General features: G+C 36.8%; 1 protein-coding gene and 1 non-coding gene across 2 annotated transcripts in view; one reads left to right on the forward strand and one right to left on the reverse strand.

Moving 5' to 3' along the window:
- The window catches only part of PPIL4 (peptidylprolyl isomerase like 4), a 41642-nt gene extending 28002 nt beyond the window's left edge, over positions 1 to 13640 (forward strand). Inside the window, exons 11-13 of the mRNA XM_025382834.1 lie at positions 424 to 520; positions 5483 to 5630; positions 12406 to 13640. Of these exons, the coding sequence (XP_025238619.1) occupies positions 424 to 520; positions 5483 to 5630; positions 12406 to 12657 (497 nt within the window). The 3' untranslated portion in view covers positions 12658 to 13640. The remainder of the gene's footprint in view (positions 1 to 423; positions 521 to 5482; positions 5631 to 12405) is intronic.
- Positions 852 to 913, reverse strand: LOC112623949. Its single transcript, XR_003119287.1, has one exon. It is a non-coding gene; the product is annotated as a U7 small nuclear RNA (small nuclear RNA).
- Positions 13641 to 14123: the final 483 nt, after the last annotated feature.

The raw sequence follows: 14123 nt of genomic DNA on the forward strand, positions 1-14123 counted from the left end.
AAAAAAAAAAAAAAAAAAAAAAAAAAATATTTAAAAGGTCTCTTAAAGTCTCACTTCTCCCAAACTTAAGTCTTTCAGATCTTAAACTCAGGTCCCAAATCCTCAGTTTTCCATTGAACTTACTGTTCTCATGGGCTCAATGGCTCTGCTTAAACACTGTTTGTGTGTAATTTATTTGAAAGTTTGGTGTTGTAATATTCACATATATCGTTAGGTGGCAGCATGTGGCTACCTAGCAAAATGGATATCTGATTTCAGTTAAATTAGTAATGGTGAAGGGAACAAGCTTTTGTTTTCTTTCTCTGTCTCTCGATATATGCCATTGATAAAATAGCTCTTATACCTTTTATAAAATAATTATTGTTCTTGATTAACTAGATGGTTTTTTTTTACTAAGCTCTTTTTTTTTTTCTTAATAAATAGGTGGGAAATACACCAAGAGTGATTTCAAGGAGTATGAAAAAGAACAGGATAAACCATCTAATTTGGTTCTGAAAGATAAAGTAAAGCCCAAACAGGAGTATCCTTACCAAGAATCACTTAGTTAATATGTATTGACCATCTGCTATGTGTAGAGTACTGTGTGGTGTGTTATGAACAGTCACAAAAGCTATAGAAGACAAAGTTCCTGAATCCAGATTGTTTGTGAGGAAGTAACTTAGTTTATCATTATCTCTTTTCAAGATCTTACATATACTTTGCTTTTTCACTATAGTGTATGGAGTAAGTTAAGGTTGAAAGAAATCTGTAGCCTAATTCTTTTATTAATACCTTCTTACTGTAGGTTAAGTACTTTCCTACTTACCATATTCTCAGAAGATGTTCAGGTAAGATTTGTATTTTCTTTTCGGGGAGACTTTCCTGCAAAAACTGGAAAGCCTGCTAGACAGATTCTAAAAGAGCTGTAACACTAGCTTTTTATTTTCTATATGTAATTGTAGTGTTTTCTATTCCTCATAATCAAAAATGTATTATTGGTAAGCTGAATCTTTTGTGCTAACCATTCTTATGTTTAACTTCCTTATTTAGATAATAAAATCCTGTTGTTCTCTGTTACAAAGTTAGGTTACTTCTTTCGGTATAGTATGTTGTAATTTCAACAACAAATATTTATTGGGCTTCTACTGAGTGTAAGAGTTCACTTTTATAGGATTAAAAAGATCCTTTGACTTGACCATTTACTTCAGGTTCTTCCAAGTTTTAGGTTGAGATATGTAAAAAGTATTGAAACATACAGTTTATATTATGACATTTAAATTTATTCACTAATTTTTCCTATTGTAAATATATCACTCCACACATTGCAAGAGTTATTTTGTGATTCTTTCTGGTAAATGGGGTCTCTGTTTCCTAGTTTCTGTTGGTATTTCAGGGATTTTTTTCCCACACATGTAGACATTTCTTTTCCAAGTACTCGTCAAGAAAGATGAATATCAGATTGACCTGGTCTATATTCATGTTTTAAGATGTGTTGACTGTCTGCAATGCATACAGCATTGTGAGGTGTTAGAGTTGTATCAAGTTTGAAGAAAGATGATAAAATCAGCATGAGGAGAGGCTTTCACATGCAGACAGACCAAACAAGAAGCTGAGATTTGGTCAGAAAAAAATCAACATTCAAGGGCATATGATTGAAAGCTCAAAATCATAAAAGGTATGAATGGAATACATTTGATATTTATTTGCCAAATCTTTGAAATTAAATTTAGGCTTATTACTAATAACTGTAGCTGGAAGAAGGGGAATTTTAAGTTTTCTTTAATTTTAGTTAATTGAAATAACCACACATATATCTATATGGAATCGTGTAGCTTCTGGCCTTTTGAAGTTGATGCAAAAGAGAGAAATGCCATTAGGGGCTAGTCTGATGTGGAGATAAGTTGTCTTAAGACAATTAAGAAGGCATGGTGTCATCTACTTTATGGGCCTTAAGAGAAAGAAATTACTGAAAAATATAGGTTATTAAGAAGAAGAATCAAAAATAGAAGTAAGAGAAGGAAATAACTTGGCCCAACTAGACCTCAGGGAAGAAATTGGAGAAAAGAGAGCAGTGAGCTCACAGATTTGTGTTTTATTCAAAGGGAGAGGGATTTGATGTCTTCTAAAATTGTTGATTTTAGTGGTAAGTACAAGATAGTGGGTAAATGAGAAAGCAGGAGATATAACAAGTGTCTTGAGGGTATGACAAGTAATCAACAGATACATAGTTAGCATCTGTCACATACCCAGTTTAGCAATGAAAGATATTCAGTTCCTGCCCACACAGAGCTTACATTTTATTGTTGGAGTGGGGAAAAGAACAAACACTAAATAATTACCATTCTAAATATGTCTAAATTATTGCAAATAAATATTGCAAAGGGATATGGGACTCATAATAAGGGTTGAGAGGTTAGAGAGTACCCTCAACACTGAAAAAAGTGACAAAGCTGCGACGCTAATATGGGAGATAGGAGGGCTGAGGTGGAGTGCTGTGTTCTCTCGTATGATCCATCATTTAAGAAATAGGCTGGGTGCAGTGGCTCATGCCTGTAATCCCAGCACTTTGGGAGGCTGAGGTGGGAGGATTGCTTGAGCCCAGAAGTGTGAGACCTGCTGGGGCAATATAGTGAGACCCTGTCTCCATTTCTTTTCTTTAAAAAAAAAAAAAAAAAATTGACCGGGCGCAGTAGCTCATGCCTGTAATCCCAGCACTTTGGGAGGCTGAGGTGGGCAAATCACCTGAGGTTGAGAGTTCAACACCAGCCTGGCCAACATGCAGAAACCCCATCTCTACTAAAAATACAAAAAATTAGCCAGTTGTGGTGGCGGATACCTGTAATCCCACCTATTCAGGAGGCTGAGGCAGGAGAATTGCTTGAACCCGGGAGGCAGAGGTTGTGGTGAGCCGATATCGCGCCGTTGCACTCCAGCCTGGGCAACAAGAGTGAAACTCCATCTCAAAAAAATGAAAAAAATTTAAAAATACAGTTTTTATCTTAACCCAGTACAGTCGTGGTATAATCATTCATACACACACACACACACTTGAACCAAAAGGTTAATAGAATAAAAAAATTTTTTTAGGTGGCATATACTGTATTTCTGTATTTTAAGTGCTGTTGTGGCTCACTAAATAGATTTTGTACCCCATTGATGGATTATAGTCATCAGTTTGAAAAACACTGCTCTGAGCTGGGTGCAGTGGCTCACGCCTGTAATCCCAGCACTTTGGGAGACCAAGGCGGGTGGATCACTTGAGGTCAGGAGTTTGAGACCAGCCTGGACAACATGGCGAAACCCTGTCTCGACTAAAAATACAAAAATTAGCTGAGTGTGGTGGTGCACACCTGTAGTCACAGCTACTTGGGAGGCTGAGCAGGAGAATTGCTTGAACCCTGGATGGGGAGGTTGCAGGAGCTAAGATCGGGCCACTGCACTCCAGCCTGGGCAACAGGGCAAGACAGAGTCTCAGAAAAAAAAAAAAAAGAAAAACACTGCTCTAAAGAATTTGGACAGAGAGAGCAGCATGTACAGAGCACAGGTTAGAATGAAATCATAGGCAGGAGCTATGGAATGTGTATCTGGAAAAGGCAAGATCCAGAAGATGCCCTGGAAACAGCGTAGCATAGTAGAAAGAGGGAAGTTGGAGATAACGGAGTCATAATCGAATGGTACAAACTGACTAACCCTCTTTAGCCATCTCATGGAAAGCTAGGAGGGACAGTGTCTTTCATTTGATCTTATGTAGAAGTGAGACATTCCTGCGGAAAGTGTTGAGCTGTGGCGTTGTGAAGCCACGAGCCTCTAGTCCTGAGGGAAGTGTGTCTGTGTTTACTGTGGTTCCACATGTAGCTAGCATAGCTCTGCCTGTTGGGCTTCCTTATAAGCTTTCTTAGGAAAACCACTATTCCAGCCCATGTCAGCCTTCCTCAGAAACCACATTTGAGGTTGAGATTATTTTCAGCAGGAATTGTAACTATTTTATATTTTCTCTTATTCTATTATAGTATATTTAAGAAAATACTTATCTCTGAATTAAAACATTAAAAAATTTTAACACATTTATATGAAATTTAAAAAGATTCACTCATAGCTTCATCACTTAGACACATGATTCTTTTTATTTCTCCTTGTTTCTTTCAAGCCTTTGTCTTATGTAAAGTTATAATCGTTGTATGGTATATGTAGTTTTTGCTTTAATCTTTTTATGTTAATTTTCATAAACACCTTTCTAGGGCTTTTTTCTGTAGCATTTATCATTGTTGATAACTTCCTTTATAATATATCTTATTGAAGTACTATAGTGCATTTAAGTATGTCTTTATTACTAGATATTTTGGTGTTCCCACTTTGCTACTAAAAGTAGTCCTTTTATGCGTATATATATATATATTTTGGGACTGAGTTCCGCTCTGTCCAGGCTGGAGTACAGTAGTACAACGTTGGCTCATGAAAGTCTCTGCCTCCTAAGTTCAAACAGTTTTCCTGCCTTAGCCTCCCGGGTAGCTGGGGTTATAGGTTGCGCCACCATGCCCAGCTAATTTTTGTATTTTTAGTAGAGATGGGGTTTCACCATGTCGGCCGTGGTGGTCTCAAACTCCTGGCCTCGAGTGAGTTGCCCGCCTTGGCTTCCCAAAGTGCTGGGATTACAGATGTGAGCCACCATGCCTGGCTATTATGTACATTTTTGTTCATTTAACTTTATTCATAAATTCTTATTAGAATTTAAACATGATGGGCAGGTGTGGTGGCTCACACCTGTAATCCCAGCACTTTGAGAGGCTGAGGCAGGCGGATCACGAGGCCAGGTGTTCGAGACCAGCCTGGTAAACATGGGAAGCCCCATTTCTACTAAAGATACAAAAAATTAGCTGGGCGTGGTGGTACGTGCCTGTAGTCCCAGCTACTCAGGAGGCTGAGGCGGGAGAATTGCTTGAACCTGGGAGGCAGAGGTTGCAGTAAGCCGAGATCGTGCTGTTGCACTCCAGGCTGGGTGACAGGGCAAGACTCTGTCTCAAAAAAATAAAAAAAAAAGAAAAGAATTTAAACATGATAACTTGACATGCATTGCTGAATTTCCTCTTGTAGGATTGAACTAAAAGAAGAGACATACGAATATACCTGTTATCTTGTATAGCTTTTCTGGGCATTGGAATTGGTAATCATTTTTTCTAGTTAAAGATGTCCCTTATTTTCTAAATTTAAATTTTTTAAATTATTGACAAATACATTTATTTTTTCTTCTTCTTTTTTTTTTTTTTTTTTTTTTGCGTACTAGTCGTTATTTTAAGATTGTTGAGGATTAGGATTCTTTCCATTTCTCCTAACTATGTAATGAAAGAAAATTTTAGTGTTGCTTTAGAAATGTACTCTACTCTTTTGAGATGCTGTTTGCTTTAAAGTTACTTTTAGCCTTATGACCTCTTTTGTTTACCAGATCTTAAGTTTTGATGTCTTACCAGTATTATTTATCACATTTATCCTTAACTAACTACTGCAGTGCAAAATATGATCTTATATTAGATGAGCAGGCCGAAGACTCAAAATCAGGTCACTCACACACAAGTAAAAAACACAAGAAGAAAACCCGTCACTGCTCTGAAGAGAAAGAAGATGAGGACTACATACCAATCAAAAATACTAATCAGGTACCTCTAATGTCCAGACTTAGATGTGAAGAAATAAATATTTTATCCCTCTGTAAATAATGTCTTAGTGATATAATTTAGGAGGTAAGGGATAGTTCTAAGCAGAGATGGGTTTGTTCTAAGAAGCAGGATGGTTGCACTGGGGTACTGGATTTTAATTTTCAAAAATATTTATCACAAATGATAAAAGATCATTTTTGACATAATGTATCAAATACTTCCACACTGTGAAGCAAGAGTGATTTCCATACCTGTGGATACTCATTTATTCCCATCAGAAACAAGTGTGGTTGTGCTGATAAAGATTTTGTCATTTATCTGCTTAATTTATCACCAAGTGTTATCTGTAGCACATAAGGGCTCTTGAGATTTTAAGTCCTATAAAACATTTATATCCTGCCATCTTATATCGTATATAAGAAAAACAGCACTGATAATTAACTTTAGCATGCTAAAAGTTCTCCTGAACAGCACATTTAAAAAAAATATAATAAAAATTCCCAAAAGAAAATTTATTGTGAAGAAAAGTGATTATTTCCAATCTGTGGTTTGGTTCTTAGTTAAATAAAAAACAATTTACAGGCCAGGTACGGTGGCTAACGCCTGTAATACTAGCACTTTGGGAGGCCAAGGCAGGTAGATCGCTTGAGCTCAAGAGTTCGAGACCAGCCTGGGCAACATGGTGAAATCCCCATCTCTACAAAAAATACACACACACACACAAGTTAGCCAGGCGTGGTGGTGTGCACCTATGGTCTCAGCTACTTGGGAGGATCACTTGAGCCCAGGAGGTAGAGGCTGCAGTGAGCCCAGATGGTGTCACTGCACTCTAGCCTGGGCGATGGAGCCAGATGGCGTCTCCAAAAATTTTTTTTTTTTTTTTTTACATCAGAGCTCCTTGCTTTTGTTTTACCACATGGAGGCATTTGTGCTGAGCCCTGGTGGATGAGAAGGATTTCAGTGGGCTGAGGTGAGAAGGGAGGGAACTCAAGATGGTGAGAATGTCAAGCAAAGATGGAGAAATAGAGAAATGTAGTATGATAGGCAGAGTCAAGGATTTGCTGTCAGGAGAGCTAGATTTACATTTCTATACTGCTGGCCATCAAAGCGACCTTGACAAGTTCTTTAACTTTCAGAGCCACAGTTTCATCCTCTGTGAAAGGTGAGAAATACTTCACAGGCATGTTGTTAAGATTCAGTGAAAAAAAATGCGTGTGCAAACATTTTCTACACTGGCTATTACTGTTACTACTTTTTTTTTTCTTTCTTAACTGATAAAGCAAATTACTAGTTTTAGAGTTACTTGGAATAGTTTCTCTCTGTGGTTATGATATTATGACATTAACTGGGTTCATATTTCAGTTAAATTGTTTTCTTTCTTCTTTTTTTTGAGATGGAGTTTTGCTCTGTCCAGGCTGGAGTGCAATGGTGTAATCTCGGCTCACTGCAACCTCCGCCTCCTGGGTTCAAGTGATTCTCCTGTCTCAGCCTCCCTAGTAGCTGGGATTACAGGCACCTGCCACCATGCCTGGCTAATTTTTGTATTTTTAGTAGAGACGGAGTTTCACCAAGTTGGCCAGGCTAGTCTCGAACTCCTGACCTTGTGATCCGCCTGCCTCACCTTCCCAGAGTGCTGGGATTACAGGTGTGAGCCACCACACCTGGCCTTGCTGCTTTTTTTTTTTTTTTTTTTTTTAATGTTTAAGGGTTGCTTTAACAATTTTTTGTTTTGTAGTTTTAAAAACTGTTTCCAAAGTGAAATCTACAAAATGGTACATTTAGAGAACCTAGCTTCCATTCTTGTTCCCTCCGCTTTTCCTTCTTCCCTCTGTGGGTAACTATTTTATGTGTTTATGGGTTATTGATTTAAAAAAATTTAGCAAGTAAATATTTGATATATGTACTTAGCTCTTTGCTATAATCCAGCAGAGATAGAATTTCTTCTTTCTATAGCCTTTTAGCTGTTTAAAGATTGCCATCATTCATGGCTCATCCCATTTTTAGGCCATACTTTTGTTGGTTCCTGCAAATATTTCTCACATGAATCAGTGGTGATAATAAAAGTAGTAGTAGGCTAGGTGCAGTGGCTTATGCTTGTAATCCCAGCATGTTGGGAGGCTGAGGCAGGAGAATCACTTGATCCCAGAGTTCAAGACCAGCCTGGGCAACATAGGAGGCCCTGTCTTTAAAAAAAAATTTAAATAAAAGAAAAAGAAAAAGTAGTAGTAGTTAACATTTTTGGGTCCTTACAATGTGAGGTGGGTTCTTTTATCCCCCTTTCACACAACAAAGTGAGAACAAAAAATTGTTACTTGCCCATAGTTTTACACAGCTAGTAAGTAGTGGAACCACAGTTTAATTTCATTCTTGGACTCCTAACTACTCTTGTTCCTCTTCTTATCTGGGGTATATTCTCGTCAGTTTTCTTTCCTAAACTCTAATGTTATTTTAATAAAATTTGTCCCATAGTATAATATTCCAATGTGATCTAATAGGAACACACCTCCTCCTTCTTAAATATCTATACTCTATTACTTTAGTCTAAGGTCACATCAGTCTTCTTTACTGGTGGCTGCATCACATTCCTGTGAATGTTTAGCATGCTTTCCACTAAAAACTCCGAATTCTTTCCCCCTCCGTGTGCTGCTTTCAGCTCCAGCTTTTCATCCTGCACTTGTACGTGGAACTGTCAATGAATTTAAACCGGAGATAAATAAACATTGGTGTGTTTGAGATAATCAGAGGGCTACAAAAAATCAGACTGGTTGTGTTTTTTTGTGTGAATCTTTTTGATTCTGCTCTTTGATTACTTGAAACCTTACAGCAGCAAATATCCTTTTCATTTTGCTTGAAGTAAAAGCATCAAGATTTTGGGGGAATGCTGTGAGTATTTTTTTAAAAGATTTTAAGGCAATTTTAAGTTTTAATTTTAAGGCAATATTAACTATAAAATTATTAAATTCTGAATAATGATCTCCTAACTTCTCCCCTCAAAGTATATTAAATTTTAAAAAATTGTATACTTTGATTTAATAATATAGCTACATTAATTTTCTCCTTTCTAATAAAACTCAGCATCAGTATTTAAGATTTTAATGGCCCCTGATTTTTTATTATTTTGATTGTTTTCCTTTTTATTTTTTAAAATTCATTAAAGAGAATTTTCAGTACTAGACAAATTTCAGCTATAGTTCATATTTTCCTGTTGGTGTTTTGCTTGGTGAGTCTGGTTTCCCAAGAGTATTTTAACTTATTTCTTCAAATTCTTTGTTTTTTATTGAGTAGCTAGCTTTACTAATCAATTCGAAAACGTTTAATTTTCCACCTCATGTCTTAATTCCAGAGATGGTTTTTGTGTTGTTGAGGTTTGGGTTTTACTGAGGTTACAGGAAATGAGTGTTCAACTGGGGGTTGCCTTGCTGAGAAGTATTCATGCTGGTTGTCAGTTTTCCACTGGGGTTTTCATAATGTTTGTATTCTTGACTGTACTTTTGCTGTCATTTTCGTGATTTAATGTTATCTTGGCGACTAAGATTTAACCAGATCTTTGATTTAGTCCCAGAGACCTGAGCAAGGATAGCTTTTAATTAGATTAGACTTTTTTTGATTGCTTATATCAAGTCATTTGCTAGGTTAAGTTAATTGCTTTAAATTGGCCATTTTGTGTTCTTCGTTTTTTTTCTTTCTTTTTTTTGCCACATGGTAGTTTAATCATCTTGTCTTATGTTTTAAATGTATAAATAATATAATTTTTAAAAGTTCATACTCGAAAGGACTTAGAGCTTATCTAATTCATTTAGATATGAAGATACTGATCCCACAGGACCTTAGGCCTTTGTAGTGGGAGAACTAGAATTTTAACATTTAATTGGTTCAGTCAGGTATAATGGATTTTTTCAGGAAATAATGGATTTTTTCCCCATTATTCTATACCACTCCCCCATTTTTAAATTTTGGATGTCAAGTTAAATTATCTCCAACCTGTGCAGAACTCTTGAGTCTCAGTTTCCCTATTTCTAGAATGAGGATATTGCACTCCTAAAGCTCTTAGCACTGTTAGCGTGTTCTTAGAGGATCTGCTCTTACATGGCTTCATTCAGCCACTTTAACTTTTCCCCTTCATACAGGGCTCAGTTTTCTTTGTTTTCCAGTTTTCACTTACACTACTTTCATTAGCCTTCTTGTAGCCAATTCAGACCCAAGCTAAGTTACCCTTTGAGGCTCATCTGAAATCCTACCTTCTCCATGAAACCTTCTCTAATTATTCTAACCTTAGGAGTACTTGTTTGACACATCTCCTAAATGTCAAAGACTGTTTGAACCCAAATCTACCTGACTTCAAAGCTTGGGTAGCTTTGAAAACTACTCCCAAGTAGGAGTGATTTTAAAGTTTCAGTCCAATTCAGATATTCAGCTTCCTCAATTTTTTGAAAGAACTAAGTGCTACATAATCTTTTATCTTTTCTATTTTAAATACTCAAAGCACTTAAGTGTCGTGCCCATTTGTATAATAACATACTAAGGATTTTATGAAGTTATACATCAGCCAGCAGTCTCAGCATTTTAAAAGTTTGTCTCAACAAATACAGAAATACGTACAAGATGTACAGATATAATAGTATATGGATATTTCTATTTTGGATGTGTTATAGGAAGCACAAAAATTCTTTTATCTAGGAATGCCATATTTTACTAGAAAATAGATGGTAAAGGGCTAAACCAAAATGCCTACTCATTTTTTCTACCTCAGGGGCTCTTACAATATGACAAGAACTATTGGGATTGTGTGGAAAATCACAAATCAGTTTATAATATTGTATTCCACAAACACTGATTATTACTATAACAATCATGTTACATCTGTTTTCACACACTGTCAAACTCAAGGTGTACAGTATCTAGACAGTATATGGAATAACGTAATTTGCTTAAAACCCAGTCCTTAACCATTGGTATTCATCACTCTGGATTGTAAGCCTTGACATTTATGTCTGCTACAGTAGTATCTGGTGATAGAGTTGAGACCCTTGGGAGTTTAGTCCTTAGATTTTGCCTTTCCTTTGGGCAATCTTAAGAAAGGTTTTTTTTTGTTTTGTTTTTTATTTTTATTTTTGAAAGGGCGTTTCACTCTTGTTGCCCAGGCTGGAGTGCAGTGGTGTGATCTTGGCTCACTGCAACCTCTGCCTCCCAGGTTCAAGCGATTCTCCTGCCTCAGCCTCCCGAGTAGCTGGGATTACAGGCGCCTGCCACCACACTCAGCTAATTTTTTGTATTTTTAGTAGAGATGGGGTTTCACCAGGTTGACCAGACTGGTCTTGAACTCCTGACCTCAAGTGATCCACCTGCCTTGGCCTTCCAAAGTACTGGGATTACAGGCATGAGCCACCACACCCAGCCAATCTTAAGAAAGTTAAATTTTACAAAGTATCTCTTGAAAGAGCATTGGTTGTGGTCTAAGAGAAGAATTAAATGTAGCACTTTTATTATCTTTGGGGCATAGGATTCTACTAGTGTTTAAAAACTCATTTTAAAGAAATATAATAATTTTAATATAAGCCTAGTCAGCTGGGTGAAGTGGCTCATGCCTGTAATCCCAGTACTTTGGGAGGCCGAGGTAGGAGGGGATCACTTGAACCCAGGAGTTTGAGACCACCCTGGGCAACATGATGAAACCCTGTCTCTACAAAAAATTGCAAAAATTAGCCAGGGGTGATGGCATATGCCTGTGGTCTCAGCTACTTGGGAGGCTGAGGTGGGAAGGATCGGTTGAGCCTGGGAAGTTGACGTTACAGTGAGCCGTGATTGTGCCACTGCATTCCTGCCTGGGAGACAGAGCAAGACCTTGTCTCAAAAAACATTCTCCTCTGTAGCTTCTGTGTTTCTAAACATGGAAGATGTATTTGAACATGTAGAGAGGAGCTGTTATAAAATAAAACACTTTAAAAATTAATTGCTCAGACCCAAGTATACATTATCCATTTTCTTTTTTCGAGATGGAGTTCCGCTCTTGTTGCCCAGGCTGGAGTGCAGTGGGGCAATCTTGGCTCACTGCAACCTCCGCTTCCCAGGTTCAAGTAATTCTCCCGCCTCAGCCTCCCGAGTAGCTGGGATTACAGGCGTGCGTCCCCACCCCTGGCTAATTCTGTACTTTACTTAGTAGAGTTTCTCCATGTTGGTCAGGCTGGTCTTGAACTCCTGACCTCAAGTGATCTAACCACCTCAGCCTCCTAAAGTGCTGGGATTACAGACGTGAGCCACCGCACCCAGCCTCCATTTTCTTGTTTAAGACTTACTGACTTGTCTAAGATCTCTTCCTGCTAAGTTATTTCAATGATATCTTCTTATAGGATTCTTGCGGGAATTTTAGTAGTTTCATTGCAGGTTAATAATGGGACCACATTTTGGGGGAGTGAAGTGTGGGGAGGTGGGAATAAGACTATACATAATCAGATTTTTTTATATTGCAGGATTGCTCTAAAGACATGTTCTGATTTCAGTTGAGCTATTTCCGTTCCATATTTTTGGATCTGATCCTTCATTTCAGCCAAAATAGTAGATACAAAGCAATGACATTGTTAAGAAAAATGGTTAAACCTTTTTCTGAATTATTTCATTGCTTTGTAATTTACAAGATTCTTGACATTAGGGGTAGTTTTCACATTTAAGCTGTTATAACAGCTTGCAAATGGTAGACTTTTCTAAGTTTTATTAATTGAAAATGCCCACAAAATGAGTATTGTACTGATTCACTTGTAATTCCCCCTTCCTTTGACAGGATATCTATAGAGAAATGGGGTTTGGTCACTATGAAGAAGAAGAAAGCTGTTGGGAGAAACAGAAGAGTGAAAAGAGAGACCGAACTCAGAACCGAAGTCGCAGCCGATCTCGAGAGAGGGATGGCCATTACAGTAATAGTCACAAGTCAAAATACCAAACAGATTTTTATGAAAGAGAAAGGAGTAAAAAGAGAGACCGAAGCAGAAGTCCAAAGAAATCCAAAGATAAAGAAAAATCTAAGTACAGATGAAAGATGAAGAGGCAGAATTGAGTGGCTAACACATTTACTCTTGTCTAACTTAAGAGTGCCAGGAAAGCAGATGCTTAGATTTTGTGTCAAAGCTTGTTATTTTTTTCATGTTAGGATTATGGCCCTTTAGATTAATACTGATTATATAGGGCACTGAAAAATAAAGAATTGAACATTTTCTTTGTATACTTTTTTACAGTAATTTTATTGTTATACATAAATGGTAGTCTTCATTTTTGAAGTCTTTTACATTTTCACTCTTTTTTTAATGAAGTATTTCATACTACAAAAACACATAAACATGTATATATAAAGTAAAGGGATAATAAATGTAAATATCTGTGTACTCATCAGCCAGCTTAAGATACAGAATATTGCCTACATTTTAGAAGTCCCTTAAGGCCCTCTCCCTCTCAAATAATTATTTGGAATTTAGTGTTTGTCATTTGCCTATTATAGTTTTACAACATACATATGTATCGGTAAGCGAAATGTTAATTTTGTATGTTTCTGAATTTTATATAAATGACAAAATGTTTGTTTACTTCTGTGACTTTCTTTCATTTTTATTGCTATATAGTATGATATGAATATACCACAACTTACTCATTCTTCTCTTGATGGACATTTGAGTTTTATTTTTGTTTTTGCTGTTGAAACAATGCTGCTGTGGACATTGTATCTAGGAGTTATATTGCTTGATATATTGATAAAATAATGATAAATTTGTATTCTGAAGTGACTGTACTAGTTTATACCCCTCTTGGCACTGTGAGTTACCTTTGTTTCATAGCATCTTTAACACTTGTTAAGTTCACACTAAAAAGTTTGCCAGCCTATTGGATGTTAAGTGGTATCTACCTGTGATTTCCAGCAAGATTACTGTTATCTCTGTTCTTCCATGTGTAAGATGTCATTTTTTTCCTGGCTGCTTTTAAGGTTTTCTCTCTGTCACTGATTGTAAGAAGTTTGATTATGATGTGCTTGCTATATTATTTTTTTTTTTCATGTTTCTTCTGCTGCAGCTATTTTACCTGTGGGTTTATGGTTTTCATAGAATTTGGAAATTTGGGGACATTGTTTCTTCTATTACGTTTTTCGTCTCTCTGCTCCTCTCCTGGGGCTCCAATGACTTCAATGTACGTTAGGCCCCTCAACATTGTCTCCCAGTGTGCTCATTCTCTGTTCAGCTTTTTAAAAAGCCTTTTTCTTTCTGTGTTTCATGTTGAGTAGTTTCTGCTGCTGTGTCCTCATTGTTTATTAATCTTTCCATCTAAAGTATCTAATTTCCTTTTAATTGTATCCAGGTATTTTTCACCTCCGACATATTTTTAGTCTTTAGAAGTTCTATCTGGGTCTTTATCTCCCATGTGTCTCCTTCACATGCTCATGCCTTCCTCTATTTTTATTTTTATTTTTTTAACACCTGGAGTGTATTGGTAATAGCTTTTTCAGTGTACTTGCTC

Source organism: Theropithecus gelada, chromosome 4, assembly GCF_003255815.1.
Source record: "Theropithecus gelada isolate Dixy chromosome 4, Tgel_1.0, whole genome shotgun sequence".
In the NCBI taxonomy this organism is placed as follows: Eukaryota; Metazoa; Chordata; class Mammalia; order Primates; family Cercopithecidae; genus Theropithecus; species Theropithecus gelada.